The sequence below is a fragment of the Polypterus senegalus genome, chromosome 10 (genome assembly GCF_016835505.1).
Source record: "Polypterus senegalus isolate Bchr_013 chromosome 10, ASM1683550v1, whole genome shotgun sequence".
NCBI lineage: Eukaryota > Metazoa > Chordata > Cladistia > Polypteriformes > Polypteridae > Polypterus > Polypterus senegalus.
The window spans coordinates 70,058,381-70,077,645 of NC_053163.1; the positions used below are offsets into that span (position 1 = coordinate 70,058,381).

The 19,265-nt window shown below is 39.3% G+C and overlaps 1 protein-coding gene across 2 annotated transcripts in view; it reads right to left on the reverse strand.

Annotated features, from left to right (window-relative positions):
• The window catches only part of si:ch211-26b3.4 (connector enhancer of kinase suppressor of ras 2), a 615,118-nt gene that overhangs the window by 356,238 nt on the left and 239,615 nt on the right, over window positions 1-19,265 (reverse strand). For both annotated transcript variants that reach the window (XM_039765942.1, XM_039765943.1), the window contains exon 4: window positions 18,633-18,720. In XM_039765942.1, the coding sequence (XP_039621876.1) occupies window positions 18,633-18,720 (88 nt within the window). The remainder of the gene's footprint in view (window positions 1-18,632; window positions 18,721-19,265) is intronic.

Genomic DNA, 19,265 nt, shown 5'->3' on the forward strand with positions numbered 1-19,265 from the left:
CTTGCTGAAGAATATTATGAAATTTGTAAAGTAAACTGCTCAGTGAGAACTATATCGTTGCTATAAACCAAATAGCATGCATAGTCAATGATCTAAGATTATAGCGTTAGCATTTTTGTTTGCTTATTCATTGTTTTTCTTTTTTGTTTAAAGTTATATTATAAGGCTCCATTAGTTTTTCTATGTAATATTACAATGCCATGAAATATGCATGCCTTTTTAATTGAAATGATCGCACCAAAGTCCACATTTGACACAGACGTTTAAGCAACCAATGGTTTGCACAGCAGCTGAAAGAGCACAAATCCAGTGGCAACTCTGGCATGACTTGTCTCCTCTGTGGGCTTTCGGTTCCCAGGCAATTGCCCGATCAAAAGGTCAATAAAGGCTGATGTATGCTTTTGTTTCCATAATAAAACTACCCAAGTGACACAGTCTTACTGTATTTGTTTAGTGAATGCCTTGGATATGTTCCAAAAGCGCTTTGTACTCATATAATGTAACCTCAAGCTGACATTAGGCAGCAATACAAACTGTGTTACAGTAAGAATAAAAGGGCTTGTCAACATTTGCTAGTGTTTAGAAAAGAACGCACATTTAAATAACCTTCAAAAAAAAAGAAAAAGAATAAAAAAAAGAGTAACAATCACTAGAAATAAAACACTAACATAATGGCCTTTTCATATTTTAAATAGTTCTAAAATCTGATGTCTGTCTTTCCACACACCAAATTGATTGCATTTATGTATTGTTTACTTATATTGGATTTTAATTAGTACACTATATTGGATTTTTTTACTTTTATTTGCTAATAAGTTAAAGTTTGTGAATACAACATAATGATATTCTGTGGCCTTCAATAGACTTTAACACCTCAAGCTTTAGAACATTTAAATATACAATACTAGCAAAATACCCACGCTTCACAGCGGTGAAGAAGAAGTTATGAAAAAGAAAAGGAAACATTTTAAAAATAACGTAACGTGATTATCAATGTAATTGTCATCGGCTTGTTTTAGTATTGACAGTGAATTTGATGATTGTAAATGTTGTGCATGAGAAATGCAAATCTTTAGGATGTAAGGATTTCTTTTACCAAGCTGTCTGCTGAGCTTACTCTTGAGCATGCAACGCACATTTGGCCATGTGAGAAGCAATCTTGTGTCAAGTCAATGTCGATCTTTTTTAGAGTCTGGCTCTGTGACTTATTTTTTGTCATAGGGAAGCAGATGCTTACTGGAAATTGGAGGCATTTGAATTGGAATGGGAGGTCAGAGGGTATGAGAGAGATGCGAGGAATAAATACAGTCTCCTCTGATCCAGTTCTAGTGAAGACAGTTGCCTCAGTGAGGTTCTTGTGCAGAGATTTAATCTGAAGCCTGGTGCCGTTACAAAGTTTTGGTGGTTGTAAGTTTTGTAGTAAAGCGGTGGAGTAAACAAAAAGGCAGGAGTCACCAGCAGGAAGACGTGAAGCAAGGCCAACAATAACAGGCTTGAAGCGGTGGAGTAAAGAAGAAGGGAGCAGTGAGCACAACGAGCAGCTGATGAAAGTAAGGAAGCGAGTGAGGAGGCACATGAGTGCAGGATGTCGTTAACGTATATAGGCAGGGAGCCAAGCACGTGGTAGGTGGGCGGACAGTGGCCGTGCGGAAAAAGGAAGGGGGACTGGGGGCGGCCCGTATGCGTCTCTGCTGTGAAATAAATCCTGTTAACGGAAATAAGGAATGAAACCGCCAAAAGGACAGGTCAGTTCCAAAAGTTCCTTACGGCATAATGGTGAGAACCGCCAAAAAGAAGACGTTATTTTCGAACATTTGTTACCGGGTATGACACAAAATGAAACATTCTTAACGTTTGTAAGTACAGTGTAAAGGATGAGTATGGGACATTTGGGCTTCCTACATATATTGGAAGTTGCAGTAATAATGAGGAGGGGTTTCCCCTATTTATATATACAGTTTAATGGGTACACCCGTTCCCTCCCTTGGGTGTTGCAATAGGACATGAAACATACTTAACTTTTGTAAGTACACTGCAAGGAATGAGCACACGAAATTTCAGCATCCCACCTATATGAAAATTAGTCAGTGGGAGATTTAGTGATGAGTCTGTGTGGGCTTTGCCTTTTATAAGTATAGATTAGTTGGTGCATTTGGCTAAAGGGTGCTCACCAACAAGCACCCCCTGTCTGTTATCGATATTGGTGATGTAGCTCTCTTGTCCCACTTCATCAGCAATCGTGTAACCTCATTGGACCATTCGTCTTTGTTTTAGCTGCCTATGTTTGTTTTTGAATCTGGTTTTACATTATGATTAATAATAATTAATAAGTAAACTTATGTAAAATTTAATTATTATAAAGATGACCTAGCATCTTTCTTTATTAATTTTAAACACTGTGACAGATAATGGCTTCATTCAGTTCCTCAGATTGACAGGATCTCAAAAGTACCAAAGTGTTCAAAAACAGAACACATTTTATTTTCAGCTGAATGAGGGCATAGACCGAATACATTAAATCTTCATCCATTACCTGTTTTTGTACTCACTGTCCCTAATACAGAGATTAGTAATTTACACTAGGAAAAGGTGCAAAGAAGGGAGCAATAGAAAAGTCCCACCCTGCCTTAAAAGCTGCTTGGATTCCTACCCTTTGGAGGGCTTGACTGGTTTTCCTGCATACCTCCCATTTTTCCTCTAACCTATTTCCTCTTGCTACCTTTTCACACATCCAATGTATTTATTTCCACCACGTCCATAATCTGTGCACATATACTCCAGGAAAGCAAGGTCACTTATGATGCCAACAGCCCAGACTACCTCCACACTTCAGCAACTCCAGGTCATCCTGTTTCCTGCAGGTTCCATGGCATAGTACAGTCCAGATTTCAGGCTTTACTATAAAATGAACAGGCATCCAGGAATATTGTTGGGTTTCATGATCTTCTCTATATGGAGCTCCCTATCTTGTCATAATGGTTTGTCTGTATAAAGTTGAGGCATCTAAAATTCTGTCTTACTCTCTGGAAGAGTAATTACATTTGGATTTCCAATAAGAGGGAATATATGAAGGGCCAAAGCTACTGCACACCACTAATTCCCAAATTCCTAAAACATATGTTTAGTGGTGATGAATAGACAATAGGGTATCCTTGTGGAACTAAACACAGACAACATTTCATCCCTACCTTGAGATTCAGTATGTTGAAACTTGTCCAACTAATAAGACCCTTCATGTATCTGTTTGAGTCAAGATGATGCTCAGAATTATAAAAAAAAAAATACTATCTCTTGACAAAATATATTCCCAGAAATACTTTCATTCATTATGTGTAACAATGGACCAGCAGTAGGCAATTTATGTCTACAACTAAAACTATCTATCTATCTATCTATCTATCTATCTATCTATCTATCTATCTATCTATCTATCTATCTATCTATCTATCTATCTATTTTATGATCAGCTTATTCCCAAGTATTGCCAACATAGCAAATTAAACAAAATTGTACAGAACATTTTAACAGACCCAGTCCCCCGATGATGCCCATCTCATTCTGAATTGGGGTGCACTGAACTAACTGAGAAGCAGACATTCAGGATGTAAAGGACTAAACATCAGTAGACTAACCCTCGATGGTTTTGTTGGATGCTACATTAATTCAAGATGCATATAATGTAGCTCCATATGTAATAAATAGTAAAATAGCAAATATAAATTGTGACAGCCTTGGTGGAATTGCAATTAATTTTTCTTTATCAGGACATTAGAGGGTGGAGATGTGTTGCATGTTGGACAGACATGCAAGTAAGAAATTTCACTGTACTCTGTACGCATGACAATACTTCTGCTACTACTACCACTACTAGAACTACTATAGTAGAGTCATTTGATTGGGAATTGAGAGATAAAATCCATTGACAGTTCTGAACAAGCAAATGGACAGAACAAACTAATATGACACCAAATTATTATGGTACATTTACTGCATTCCACATATGACCTGACCTAGAATTCAAATTCATTACAGACTACAAAAATGTCTCTTTTTATTAATTCCATTTTGAGTTTTGTATTTCTGATGTGTTTGCTACAATCAGGGAAAAAAGTTAACCCCTCTGGAACTCCAGCCAGAGCACATCATCATTCCCCTGAGCTTTTTAAACTGCATCCTCAATAGAAAAAAATTGGTTCAGGCCATTCTCAATTATATTATTGTTAAACTGACAAGACTGATAATCCACTTTCGCTTTCTTTTTTATGTGATCAATAAAAATAAGGAATTAAAAATGGCTGAAAGGCAATGCCCATCTTGCTTGACAGCTGCTTAATCTTATGACTAATTTCAAGCAGGATGGATTTTTAGGGTCAGTAAAAGGAATAATGAGCACCCTCTGGCTGTTGTCACTATTACTTAAGAGCTAGCTTAATAGTAAGTCATTCACAATGACCCACAACACATTTCTCTCTACTGGACATCATTTTAGAGAAAAGAAGGCATAGTCTCTGGAAGCTTCTGAGAAAAACAAGTGCGCCAATACCATTATTAGATGCATCTACCTCAATTTCATAGAGTACTGAAATATGAAATGTTCAAATGCCTCCTGGGCTAGTGCTGTCCATTTACATTTAGTTGTTTTTTTTTTTGTCAAAAAGAGAAGATTGAAATTACTGAAATATTTTTGAATGGATCTTGTAAAATAGCAAATTCAACAAATCCTTGCCATCTCTGCAATGTACAACATGGTTTAAATAATTCTATGAATATATGTTTATTAATAATTAGTAGTTTTCAACAAAGTATTTAATCATGGAGTTGAAGCAATGGCCCTGTTATTTTAAGAAAAACCTTTGATAAAATACCAGAATAACTTAAAGTTTTAATGTTTTAATTTTAAAAGCATGTGAAAGTAATGTCATGCTTTAATGTCCAAGTGCATGACATGTGTACAGGGGAGGCAGGATCATTTCAGAAAGAGTGAGGGGAACCACTAAATCAAGTGAAGCTGGAAAAAAAAGTAAAAATAGCTGATGGTTTTCTTATTGACGTCTACCTTAAAACAGGAATCTAATGGACACCCTGTTAAAGAGCCTGCAAAGGTTTGCTTCATCTAACTAATCTAACAGCGCTGAAATTAGGCACATGCTTACAAAAATTGGGTTCATTGAAGCAAACATAAAACAAAAACTCCACAGAGGAAGATCACACTAAATAAAAATAAAAAAAAATAATGTGTTTTTACAGTCATGTCTGCGTGGGTTTCCTCCGGGTATTCGGTTTCCTCCCACAGTCCAAAGACATGAAGGTTAGGTGCATTGACAATCCTAAATTGTCCTCGGTGTGTGTGTATTCGTGCCCTGCGGTGGGTTGGTGCCCTGCCCAGGGTTTGTTTCCTGCCTTGCACCCTGTGTTGGCTGGGATTGGCTCCAGCAGACCCCCGTGATATAGGATATAGCGGGTTGGATAATGGATGGATGGATAAGATGTTTTTACAGTTTATTTTGTGATCGGACCCTGTTTATTTGAATGCCACCTATCACTAAACATGCCAGTATGTGTGCTCTCTGAAGAGAAAGAGGTGACAATGCAGTCAATAGTTGGCATTTACTATGACGATAGGACAAGGAGTTTCCAGATTCACAGATAAAATAAAACTATGGAAACTAGTTAAGGCAGTCTGCGCCTGCACTCAGTGAAGAGTGCTATACAACAATGAACTGAAGTGAAATGAAGTTAAGGGGCTCCTAGTGTACAGCAAAGAAATTCATGAAATGAAATAAAAAGTATATAACTTACATTAATAAAGACATTGGCCATCTAAGGAGCAAAGTGAACTAAGTTCAGAAACAAAGTAATGCTTAGATTTACGATGGACAAGGGAGATTTTTAAAGACAGTTAAAGGAAACAGGTGTAATCACAGACTTCAGTAAGTCCCTTATCCTTAAAGGTATAGAGCCTGTAAATCTAAAATGTTTGCCTCCTTGGGATTCACAGATGTTGCTGCAGGTCTCTGTGTTATTACAGGAGATGTCACCAGTGCTGGTATTCTATGCTATTTTAAAGAGTCAAAGCTGATTCATTCAGTTGGTACACATAATGACACTATATTGGCATTAAAGGCTAAAATTAGAACTACCTCATCATAAAATTAACTTGAATAAATGACTACCATCTAGGAACAATAAAGCTTACTGACGCCATTCTCAGTCATTCTCTTTCTTCCATATTTTGAACAGAGTCTAGGGAACGTGCTGAAAAGTCAGGTTTCATTTTGTTTTATTATAGCTTACCTCTATTGCACTTAGTAATGTTATGCAGCTATATAATAGTACAGTATGAGCGTCTTCAAAAATGTAAGGTTTTGCTTTAATTTAAAAAAAAGCAGTGCCATCAGTTCATTTCAAACTTATCATAATGTGTACACAGTGCAAATAAAATTCCAGTTTGCACAATTCAATTCACCAACACTAATTATGCCCATTATATATAAAATCCTTCCAGCCAACAATTTATTAAACCCGTTTATAATACAGCATCACAAAATAATAGGTAGTGGTGAGTGAAATTATCTCTCACTTCACTAAAAGGCTGTTTTGGATTTTTAGGGTTTTAATGGGGCCGTATACCCCTTTTGATGTTTCTCAGGAAAGGGTCAAGATCAGGGGTGGGCAAAGTCGGTCCTGGAGGGCTGTAGTGGCTGCAGGTTTTTGTTCCAACCCAATTGCTTAATTAGAAAACAATTGTTGCCAATAATTTAATTTCATGGCTTTCTACTGCTTTAACTCTGCCATGTCAGGCCATTCTCATATCCTAGATTTTATTTCCTTTCTAAGGATATCATCCAAATGATTTGAAATCTACTTCTCAGTCCTTCACTTTTTTAACTTCACTTTCCTTCAAAGTATTTAATTAAACCAAATAGTGCACACTAAATACACACAGGTGAATTGAAACAAGCTAAATGGAGAACTGCTGGTTTCTTTTGTCATTTGCATGTTATTGTTAATAAGGAGCAATTAAAAACCAAGACCAATCTTAATGAGCGAGACAATGAAAATGAAGCAGAAGTGTTACTTTAGCAAATGGGTTGGAACCAAAACCCACAGCCACTGCAGCCCTCCAGGACTGACTATGCCCATGCCTGGTCTAGATGAAAGCAAACAGGCAAAGCTGTATTTTGGACTGCATGGCTTAACACAATAAGTGTATACGTGTCTGCCTGGTTGCTATGTCTCTATCATTGCAAAAGGTGGTGCATAACAAACATTTTCAGTAATAAAATGCATTGCACTTGCCATTCCAATAGATGGCGCATCACTAACACTGATAGCAATGCAATTTTATTACTACATGTATTGCAAAATACATTCCAACAGATGATGTTTCGCAAACATTAACGCTTAGGTCTACATTGATTAGTTGGATAGCATTGCTAGTATTTGTAAAATGGGTTCATGTAAGAAGGCAAATATTTATAAGTTATTTTAAATCCTTTTGGTATTTCTGGCTGTCTCATCCATCATCCACACTACCTCTCAGATAACTATTAATTTCTCTGTTTTCATAAATCCAAACTTTCTTCTTATTGTGTATAAATGGATTCCATATTTACAGGTCTCTAATTGCTGGCTTGGAATCATGAACATTAATTCTTTGTATTTCCTGATTTGTGGTTTTCTAGGTAGATGTTTAATACCAAATTAATTAACACGATGACTTGTTGAATAATTGAATCATTGATACAGCATATAAAATTGAAAAAAACTACAATTTTTTGTATTGCTCCCTCTGTTTAACCTCTATGCATGATGAAACTTTTGAAATTTCAGAAACTCTACATGTTGATTTAACTGTAATATCCATCCATTGTTGAACACAGGGTCACAGAGGTCTGCTGGAAGTAATCCCAGCCAACACAGGGCACAAGGCAGGAACCAATCCTGGGCAGGGTGCCAACCCACCGAAGGACACACACAAACACACCAAGGCCAATTTAGAATCGCCAATCCACCTAACCTGCATGTCTTTGGATTGTGGGAGGAAACCGGATCGCCCGGAGGAAACCCACGCAGACATGGGGAGAACATGCAAACTCCACGCAGGGAAGGACCCGGGAAGCGAACCCGGGTCTCCTAACTGCGAGGCAGCAGCGCCACCGTGCCGCCCTAACTGTAATATATATGCAAAATTTTATTAATATCCACCAAGCTGTTTTTGAGTAATGCATGGTTTTTATAGTCTTGGCCTTCCCTTTAGGAATTGCCAATGAAACTGTTGAAACTCCACAAAGCCTATATTTTAAAATGCATGAATTATAATGTAAATAAACATTTCTGTGAAAGTAGACATAGTTGCTTTTAAATGATGCACTATTTTTGCACTGGTCCCCCATCACAACACAAGGCCATAATTTATAATGAATCACTGATGTGAAATTACAAATTTTTATGACGTTCGACTTCGCCATTTTGCAACATTGTACAGTTTTTGAGGTGTCCCCCATTACATCCCCCCTGCCTGATGAAATTTCTGAAATAGTATATAGCCTATAGCTGGACCAACGTCAACCTAAATACAACATTTTGTGAAAATTGGCTAAGCCATTTTTCTCTATGATTGATGAACAAGCAGCCAAATACCCAATTTTATGAATTAGCTCAATTAGAGCTAACCTCAGCTAGGATTAATAATGCTTCTATGAGATCTCTTGAAAGGTGGCTTTCAGTGAAGAGATTTCAGAAAGCAAAGATTGATGCTGTTTAACCTTTTCTTTCTTTCTTTCTTTCTTTCTTTCTTTCTTTCTTTCTTTCTTTCTTTCTTTTGCCTCAGTGCTCTAGGAATGGGTGAGAGCATGGATGGGGAGGGAGGTTGTACTGGGTTGGGTTAGGTGTCCCTTTATTTCTTGGACGTCCTTGCAATTTGATTAAGCTGCTTTAGCAATTATATAAAAATTATGTTCAGTTTCTCATCTATGTGTACTGTAATTTACTTGTAATAAACATCTGATAATAAAAAAACAGACACGATGCAATCTGAGGGTTGAAATGTGGCCCTTAATGTGCAAAATAGAAAAAGAACATCAAATAAAGCTGAAAGATTCAAATCACAGACAGATATTTCAATTTTAATTATATAAATGAGAAAGGCAAGCTGTGTCTTATTCCTAAATGTGTAACCTCAGCAATTGTGCTATTTAACAGGAAAAAAACTTGCCAATATTTTAGATTAGCAAATATCAAGTATCCCAGTTGAAACCCAAAGCATATTAGATCTTTTTGTTCAACCCATCAAAAATAATCAAGGTTGATTGCATTTGAGCAGCCACAGGCTCATCTTTCTTATTGAACAAATCCCAGGAAGATCTGTCATCTCACCTTAAAAGCATTTACTTCAAATGCAGTGTGATCTGGCCAGTAAGTATCAAATTATTGTTTTACACAAAGATGAAACATCAGGATTTCTGCACGCTTAGCAGCATTTATTTTACCTTCTAAATTCACAAGTCTTCTTGCAGTCTTGATGTAGAGAAGTATCTTTGTAGCATGCTGCACAATGGGAAAATGTTGTTGGGATAATGTTCAATATTATACTTGCACAAAATAGTGGAAAAATGGGTGAATTTGGTTTCAGCAGACCATACGATTTTTTTTTTCTTTCATCTCTAATATCCCACACCTAAGGACTGACGTTTTCGAAAATGATTTTCAATTTGTGAATTACATTAGAAGGTGTTGTCATATTACATACATGGTTCCTCTCATTTTAGGAATGGAAAGCTGTAAAAAAAAGCTGTTGTTTAAAGTCTCCCTGTGATCTCCTGAATTAGTGATTCTTTTATCAGGACACTTACGTTTTGCAATTTTGGGGATTTCCCAGACCTTTTACACACTTCTGCTGATTGGTGGTTTAGATGGTCCCAAATAAAGAAAGTTTAATTATACACAGACTGCTTTAAATGTGTGAATTCTAACAGCATTTGGTAGTACTAGAACTTATTCATGTGTTTAATAATGGGTGAATATTACAGAATTGAAAAATATGTGGAATTTTCTAAAGGTTTCTTCCTATTAATCATTAGCAAATAAATAAATAATAAGCTACATATATACATTGAGATTCTGCATTAACATAGTACTGTGTAAAAAATGTTCTGTTCTGGTCAACCTGACATGATGCCATTATTGCAGATCTCCAGGTCACTGTTACGCTGCACTATTACTCATCACAAATAAAACTGCTGAAAACACACAAAGCTTCAGCTCTCAGTGCCTCGAGGACCAATATCAGTTATCTATTTTAGGCATTTAAAGTATGGTTCTGTTGGTGTTATAATTTCTTATGTTTTTGCATTAAATTTAGTAGAATCAGCCTAGTCACTCTTCTTTGATCTTTCTCTAATGCTGCTATGGCTTTTTACATGGAGACCAGAACCTAATGCATTGGTTACACAATGGGTTTCTTCATTTAAAAGGGATCATAACAATTACCAATTATACAATAATTTAACACTGTTGTTACTGCTACTGGAGTTGTGAATCATTTAACATAAAAGCATCTATGAAGATAAAAAAGGCTATGCATATAATACACACTGAACTACTGCAAAACTGAAGTACGCAACATTTTAGGCAAAATAGTAAACTGCAAATGATGTATCGATTTATCTTTCTGTACGAATAGTCTTCTTGCACAACATTTTCATTCTTCTTCTTCTTCTTCTTTCGGCTGCTCCCACTGTTCGTAGATTCATAACAACCCGCTGCATGTTAATTCTCTGTCAGGCACAGCAAGTATCTGAAAAATTAGATTAAACCAGCCAATCCCTCAGTTCTGTACCCAGTTTCTACTGTCTTCTACTTTAAGCTGCTCTGTAAACTTCCCCTAATGTTGTACCTGGTCTTGGTCATTATTGACAATTAGCCTTTTTAGGAGTATGAAATAAAGCTGATGCCTCACAAACATTTTGGGGAGCTTAAACACCTAAGATGATTTCACAACTTACATTTTTTATGACGGTAAAACCCAAATAGTTATAATAGACAATTAGGCATATAGAAGGACCAAAAATAGACATTTAAAGAGTTTAGTTGCAGGCATAAATTTACCACTGATAAAAATGTCTCACTGATGAAGACACTAATAGCAACAGAAATCTTTCAAGATGTCTCAAGTTGCTCTCCTCTACTCTACAGTTAGATCAGCAAATTCTACATTAATAATAATGATACATTTTAGCTACAAAGCTCACTTTCCATTCTCTAGACATTTAAGAAAACATTTAGTTGGGGGAAAAAAACTAACTTGAGGCACAAGGTCTAATAAGAAGTTGCTGCTCAAAGACAGTTACACAAAAGATATATGTATGTATATATTGTCACCTGCGGTGGGCTGGCCCCCTGCCCAGAGTTTGTTTCCTGCCTTGCGCCCTCTGTTGGCTGGGATTGGCTCCAGCAGACCCCCGTGACCCTGTAGTTTGGATATAGCGGGTTGGATAATGGATGGATGGATATATTGTCACACGTGCACCTTGAAGACAGCTTAAAGGCTCTGGTGCTGGTAATTCAATGGTGATCCACAAGGTGGCAGTGTATACTAAAGCCTTTTCTCTTGCTCCCTCTATAGACTGGATGATTGACAGATCTATCCCCAATGATGTCACTTCCAGAGCCTGTCCTCCTGCACTCGTCTCTTCCTGCCTGACCGGCATTTAGCTGGATGTGTTGCCGTCTTGTAGAGTCTCATCATAGATTCATGTTCTGAGGGTCATTATTTTTTTCTTGAAAAGCCTTTTAATCTGGCATTTGTAATATTCGGGTTCACAGTGTCACCCCAAACCTTTTTGATTTGTTTTGTCTCTTTTTACAGTGGTGTAGTTGGCAGGATGCTGACGATTCGCATGAGGAGTGAGCCCCAGAATATTGCAGCAACTTTGGTAGCAGAGTTACAGGCACTTTGAAGTCAGATGGTAGAACAACGGACTCAGCTTGCCAAGGCAGAGGTGCGTACCTGGGAACATGAGGCTGTCCAGCGGGAACAGCTGATGGAAATGTTCCAGGTACTGTTGCCATTAGAACCAGATAACAATACTGAGACATATTTTTTTATCTTTGAGCATACCGCTACCCATTATCACTGGGAGTGTGCGGAACTGGCACACATACTAGTGCCATTCCTCAAACAGCATGCTGCTGCAGACTGTAACCAACTGAAGAACGAGGTGCTGCTGAGGTACAGGGTAGATCCAGACCAGCAGTCAAGGACATGTAGGGGGAGACCAGCTCGCTTCCAAGTTTTTGATTTATGGGGAGGAGTCAAGAATTAGCTAAAGCTGGGGGAGAGTGACTCGAAAAAATAGTCAAGTTGGCTGCTTGCAACTCCCTCTAAACACCCTCTCCAACTTTCTTGTCCAGCCAGTCCAAAGGTTCGACATTAAAGTTATGAACAACCTCATAGCAGCCCTCGAACAACACTGAGTGGCCATACAATTTAAGTGCTCAGAATTGTCTGCTAATCAATTGCCAAACCCTAGCCTATACATCACCAGATGGAACCATTGGTTTTGACCCAAGGTTAATAGAATGATTAGGGTGGCTGTTGTGTGCAGTCCACCCTACCCTGTAATACTGTCGTGAGACTTTTCACAAAGCAAAAGCGGAGAAGTATAAACCAACCCAGAAAAAATGCTCTGCCTGATTATTGATGGGGAAAATCTTTCTCAGGCTGTCTCAGTGCCATGTTCTCAGTCATACAAAGGGATTGGCTGATTCGTATAACGTGGGCGGTCTTGTATCAGCTCATGCTGACACCTCTATGGAGATGGAGTTTGAAGTGTTGCAGTCCATCGCCATGCTTATCAAGGTCAACCCTGATCCCCTAGCTAATTTACATTTTCAGTTTCTGCAAACTCCAGTCTTCTTTAAAAGAGAGCAGTACAACAATGTTTCCCTAAAGTTTGCCAAAAATGCAGTTGTTCTGGTTCTCATCCCATGCCACCTGGTCCTCACTTTGTATTAAATAATAATTTATTATATCATGTAATAATTTATTATATCATGTACACCTCCTAGGGGTCTTTTGTGTATCCTGTCCGTAATCTCAATTATGGCAGATTCCTCAGAAGGTCTCTTGACATGATGAAAGGCTACCGGCAAATTCCTTTAACAGAATCCGCTAAGGTAAAGACTGTGCTTAGTACCCATAGTGGGTGCTAGCAGTATCATGTCCTCCCATTCAGTTTGCATGGGGTGCCTGTGACTTTCCAGTGTCTGGTGGACAGAGTGCTTCAGCCCCACAATTTCTAAAGTGCTGCCTACCTGGATGACGTTGTCATCTATTTTGGCACCTGAGAGGAACATAAACAGCACGTTCTTCTGGGAAGCCAGTCTTCAGATCAATCCACAGAAATATTTAGGCTGCTTGGTGGGTAGAGGCACAGTACCTCTGCAGTGCTCCAAGGTTAATGCCATCATGAAATGGCCCAGTCTGAAAACCAAGTGGCAAGTGCAAGCCTTCTTGGCATTAGCAGAGTAAATCCACAGGTTTGTTCCCCTTTTTCCTGAGGGGGCAGCACCCTTGACAGACTTGACAAAAAATGGTAACTGAATTCGGTGATTTGGGATACTAACATGGAAAACAAATTTCATGAATTAAAACAGACCCTTACAGTATATCTGCATCTATTTTGTCTACTCTTGATTTTTCTCTGCCCTTTATTTTCCAGACTGACACTTCTAATGCAGACATCACAGAGTTGAGTCAAAGTATCAGTGGTATCCAAAACCCCATCATGTACCTGAAGCAGAAATTGCTGGACCGGGAAATCAGGTATGCAGCAGTGGAGCATGAAGCTTTAGCAATGAACTTCTAACCAACTGAGATATTATCTGCTTGGCTGAGAGTTCACTTTGGTTACAGACCATGCACACCTCTAGTAGATGGTTTTGCATAAGTAGTCAAATCTGCATGTTACAAGATGGTTTCTGGACCTCCAACCTTACAGGTTTGCTACCTTTCATCACTGGGGATCCCTGCACACCAATGCCAATGCATTGTTTGTTCATGACCTAGCTATTCGAGAACCCCAAACTGATGGGTACTGTCACACACGTGTGCCTTGGGGACAGCTGAAAGGCTCTGGTGGTGGAAAGGCAACGCCAATCCACAAGGTAGTGGTGTATACTTATGTCTCTTCTCTTCCTCCCTCTACAGACCAGATCATTGACAGACTGACACCCCTCCTGATGACGTCACTTTCGGTGTCCATCCCCCTTTACCCACTTCTTCCTGCACTGGCTGGCATTTAGCCAGAAGTGTTGCCATCTTGTAGAGTCTCATTATAGTCTCATGTCCTGAAGGGCATTATTTTTTGCTGAACATCTTATTAATCTTGTATTTATAATATTGGTATCACCCCAAAACTTTTAGATTTGTTTTGTCTCTTTTCACTATATATATAGATATAATAGCTGTGTAAGCCTATGCTGTAAAAATTCCAGGCTCCTAGAAACAATGGATCCTGGCACTTCAATCAATCAATTACATTGGTTGTGCATTAGGGGCTAATCAAGGTTCTCTTTCTTTGGTGATTTCATTTTGCTGATGTGCTCACATCCCTTGTGTACCACCAGCTAAGCGAGTTTCTCTTTTCTCGGCAGTTTCACTTTGGCAACAGAGTCACTTTCTTTGAGCTTCATGCTGTAGCCTTGCACGTCCGGGCCTGACAAACAGACACAAACACTTCCATGTGTAGACATTTATATATATATATATATATATATATACAGTATATACACACGTGCACATGGGAAACAGCTGAAGGGCCTAAACACTAGTAATTCTACATCAGGCCAGGGGGTGGCGGAGTGTACTGACTATCTCTTTCAGTCCCTTGCAGACCTTTCTCAGGAAATCCCGCCTGTTGCCAGCCTCAAGGATGACATCACTTCTGGGCATGAGGACACCACTCCCAGTTCCTGCACAGATGACGTCATTTTCCTTCCAGGCCTTTAAAACTGCCATCTTGCCTCAGTACAGGCAGTTCTGTTGTGGAATCTGAACCATGCACATCATGCTACTAAAAACCAAGTTTTGCAACCAATACAATTATACGGGTGGCTGCCCTAACTCTTTATGATGTCTCCGACTCATTCTTATTACTATATATATATATATATATATATATATATATATATATATATATACACAGTGGTACCTCGTACTTCAAATGTTCCAGAGTTTGAACACTAAATTTGAGAGAAATATAATCTAGAGTTTGAATGATGCTGTGATGTTTGAACTGTGCGCACAAAAAAGTGTAGCAAGAGATAGCACTCATGCAGCAAGCGTAAACATCATCTGTTGTGTACAGTCTTACTGTTAGTACACCAACTGTTGTTGAGATATAAGCATGATCACCCCCTTTCTCTTTCCTGGGTCTCTGGTCCTGTCCTGCTGGTGTACTGTGCGATCAGCTAACTCGATAGCTGTATATGGAATGAGTGAATGAAGCCATGTCTCTGTAATTAGCAGAATGTAACTGTCCTTAACAATCTTATTCACTGCAACCTGTAGCTTCAATTCAACCATCTTATTTGTTAGGGATCTTGCGTTGGTGAGAAGAATGCTAGGAAGAGACGGCTTATGTGATGGCCTCCATAGACCTGTTTCTGCCTCCTCACTGCATAGTCCTATTTTTAGGAAATTATGCCAGCCGCGGATGTTATTCGCCAAGCAGAATGTCATTATGACAAACAGCAACACATAGACAAAAGGACAAACAATGTGCCGAAAGGAAGAGCACCAAGTCTTTGCACGCCACCATACATTTAATTTTATTATACAGTATTCACGTATTTTATTCATTCTTTTCATGTTTTAATATATATATATTGTGGAGCCGACCCGGACACAGACAGGCGGACATGTTGTTTTTCACCACCACACGTATTTATTATGTACAATATTTACAATTATGAGGTGTCACTCAGACACAGAATAAAGTGCACAAACCCCAAACACACAGTCCTGGCCACACAATGCCTTTCTTCGGGCTGCCTCCACACTCTCTTCTGCCTCGTCCTGCTTCCACCTGAATGAAGGGAGACGGCCCCTTTTATACACTCCCGGATGAGCTCCAGGTGGTTTCCGACACTCCCCCGTTGGCCACGCCCCAGCGTGGCGGAAATGCCGACTGTTCTCCCAGCAGCTCACCGGGTGTCCTTCTTAATCTTCCCCCCAGCACTTCCTGGTGTGGCGGAAGTGCTGAGGTAACAGGTCCCCAAGGCATTGGGGCGCCTCCTGGCGGTGACCACGGGCCCCTACAGGGTGGTGCTTCCATGCCCTCAACCCGTGGCCCCCAAAGCAACCAGGATGGCGGCCCCCACGTGATCCAGGGTGGGCGCATACCCACATCTGGTCCCTCACGGTGTCCCGGCCGGGTCATTGCCCCTGGCATCCCTGACAATATATGTGATGGATGGCCGGGGCCCAAGCCTGGCCAGGACGCCCCTTCACCACATCTGCCAGGGGGACAAGGGTGGGAATCCCAGTATCTCCCCCTGGACGCTAGATGGCAGCCTCCCTGGGTTGCAGCAGTGCTTCAGGCTCCCCCAGGGCTTCATGGGGGTTGGAGTTCTGTGCAACTCAGTGCGGTTCCGAAGGCGCCACCAGGGGGTGCTGCAGCAGGGGCTGCTGGCCCCTTTTGGGCACTGGTTTCACCTTACCTGGAAGTGCAGCCGGATGACGCCAATCAAGCACCTGGAGCACTTCTGGGTACCCAATAAAAGGGAGCCAGCGACCACCACTCAGTCGGGTGAAAGGAGGACAAAGCTTGCTAAGTGTTGGTATAAGAGAGAAGAAGAGTGCTTGGTGTGACTTTTGTACTGTGCTTGGGACTGTGTTGTGGCTGGACGGATTACAGGGAAGATGTGCCCTCCAGCTAAAGAAAATAAAAGTCTTTTTATTTTATATATGCCTCCGTGTCAATCTGTGTCGGGTCAGCCGCAATATAGCACCTTTCTTACTGTATATATATATATATATACACTGGCTGTGTAAGCCCGTGCTGTAAAAAGCCTGTGCTCCTAGAAACTATTGAGATCGTCAGAAAAAAAAATGAAATGCAGAGTCAGCAGTTTCATTTTGCGGAGGTGCATGCCCTACTTGTCTATCAGTGGCTAAGTGAGTTTCTCTCTCATTTGTCTTTCCTCAGCAGCCTTACTATGGCGACAGAGTAGCTTTCTTCCAGCTTCATGCTGTAGCATCATACTTCGTTCTTCTTCTTCCGACTCATAAACTTGGGGCTGCCTTGCCATCTCTTTGAGTTTCATGTTGTAGTCTCGCAATTCCGGGCCGGACAGACAGATACCACGCATTTATATATATATATATATATATATAAATAAATAGGATTGCAAGTTTATGTTTAACATAACCTACACATGAGTACATGAGTAAAACATTGTCTATCCTGGTTCTGTTTTTCCATTTATCTGGTTGGTGGAACCCAGTGGCAAAACATAATGTAACCATTTCAGACCCAGTTAATCCAGTTGAGAGTCATAGGGTGAAAAGTCTGTCTTATTGGGCAGAAAGCAAGAGTCAGTCAGGATACCAGTCTATTGCAGGGCCCACTCACTCACATACCTAAATGGGCTTAATTCAGAGTCATCAAGTAAACTTAGCTACATGTGTTTGGGAATGTGGGAGGAAAGATGAAGTTGCCAGGGGAAAAAACATAGAGAAATACAAAGAAAGTACATGCTTCACATGGACAATAATTGGGAATGGAATTCAAACCTAGGATGTTGGTTTTGTGATGCATCAGAACTTACCACAGCTCCACTATTTGATTAAGCATTTCTTCTTGAATATAAATATTTCAGTTTTTAAAACAGAGAACAAAGCAGCACAATTGTAAGTATAAAATAAGAAAGTAATGGCAGGGTAACTTGAAAAAATAATGTATTTTATGTGTGAATATAAAATAGAACAACCATCTTGTTAAATGTATTATTAGCTCATTTATTTCTATGCTGCTGACACTGGAAAGCCAAAGGTGCAAGAATGAATTGAGCTGCTGGATTAACATTCCTTTTAGCATGCTATGAAAAGACATCCAGTTTGAACAATGGAAATGACGCTAAAGTGGAAAAGAGGGTCAAAGTTGTTTAAGACGCAGGTATTATCTTCACAGAAAAGAACAGCAGCAGCAAGACATTAACATTTTTATGTTGCGGTGTTTGTGAAAACTTAATTCACCTTTTCATGAAAAGGCTAGGAATTGCTGGTTAGCTTGCTGAGTGGCAGACATTTACTGTACTATATCACAAAGCCAGGATGCAGAAAAATGAATTAGGCAAACCAGGCAAACTTGCAGAAAACAATCTCATATAAAACCTCAAAGCTGGGAGCAAACAGAAGTTGCAAATATGACACTGTTCACTCTTTTAATTATTGTTTCTTTATTAAGGAAATACTTTGCACTTTACACATCGGATAATGGGTCATGGCAGCCTCTCATTCTTTTTTCCTTAGGAAACAAAATTCCCAAAGAGCAGTAAATATAAGCAATCAAATGGCTTCATTGAGTTCACCTTAATGTAGTTTAAAACATCCATCCAGAACTCACCTGTTGTACTATGGTTGTTAATTCCAGGCACAGTTGAACGATATTGTTCTTCAGCAATGAATACTCAGTGACGCTGACAAATGGAGACCTGGCAAAAAGGGCAAGAGGCATTTTATAAGAATATTTATATTTAGAAGGAGACAACTTTCACCAATGCCAAAGATAAACTTTCCCCCACACACTGTAGCACACTCTGCTGCTTTTTTAAAGGTTTTGCTTTAAGCAGAGAATCCAATCAATGATGGATATCAGGAGTTGTGTCACTGTAGAATTTTACATGTTCTGCTAAAGATGACAGATGTTACTTTCCGCAAATCCAAAACCATGGAGATGTATGTCAGCGATGGACTCACCAAATGGTTGTGCACCCAATGAGAAAATAAAATAGTGATGCAAAATATACGAATAGTACAATAATAATAAATATAAACATTTTCCAGAAGACAAACAAAATTTCAAAACTGGCACCGTGTGATTCCTCATAAGCAAAATCATTAGAGGAAAGAAAATTTAATACAGAAGCCAATAGAAAAAAATATTAGAACATGTTGCTTCATAACATCCATAGATTTTAAAATTGTGAAGGTAGAAGGTCTACAAACAAATTCCTCAGTTAGACAAATAATCTCTGGG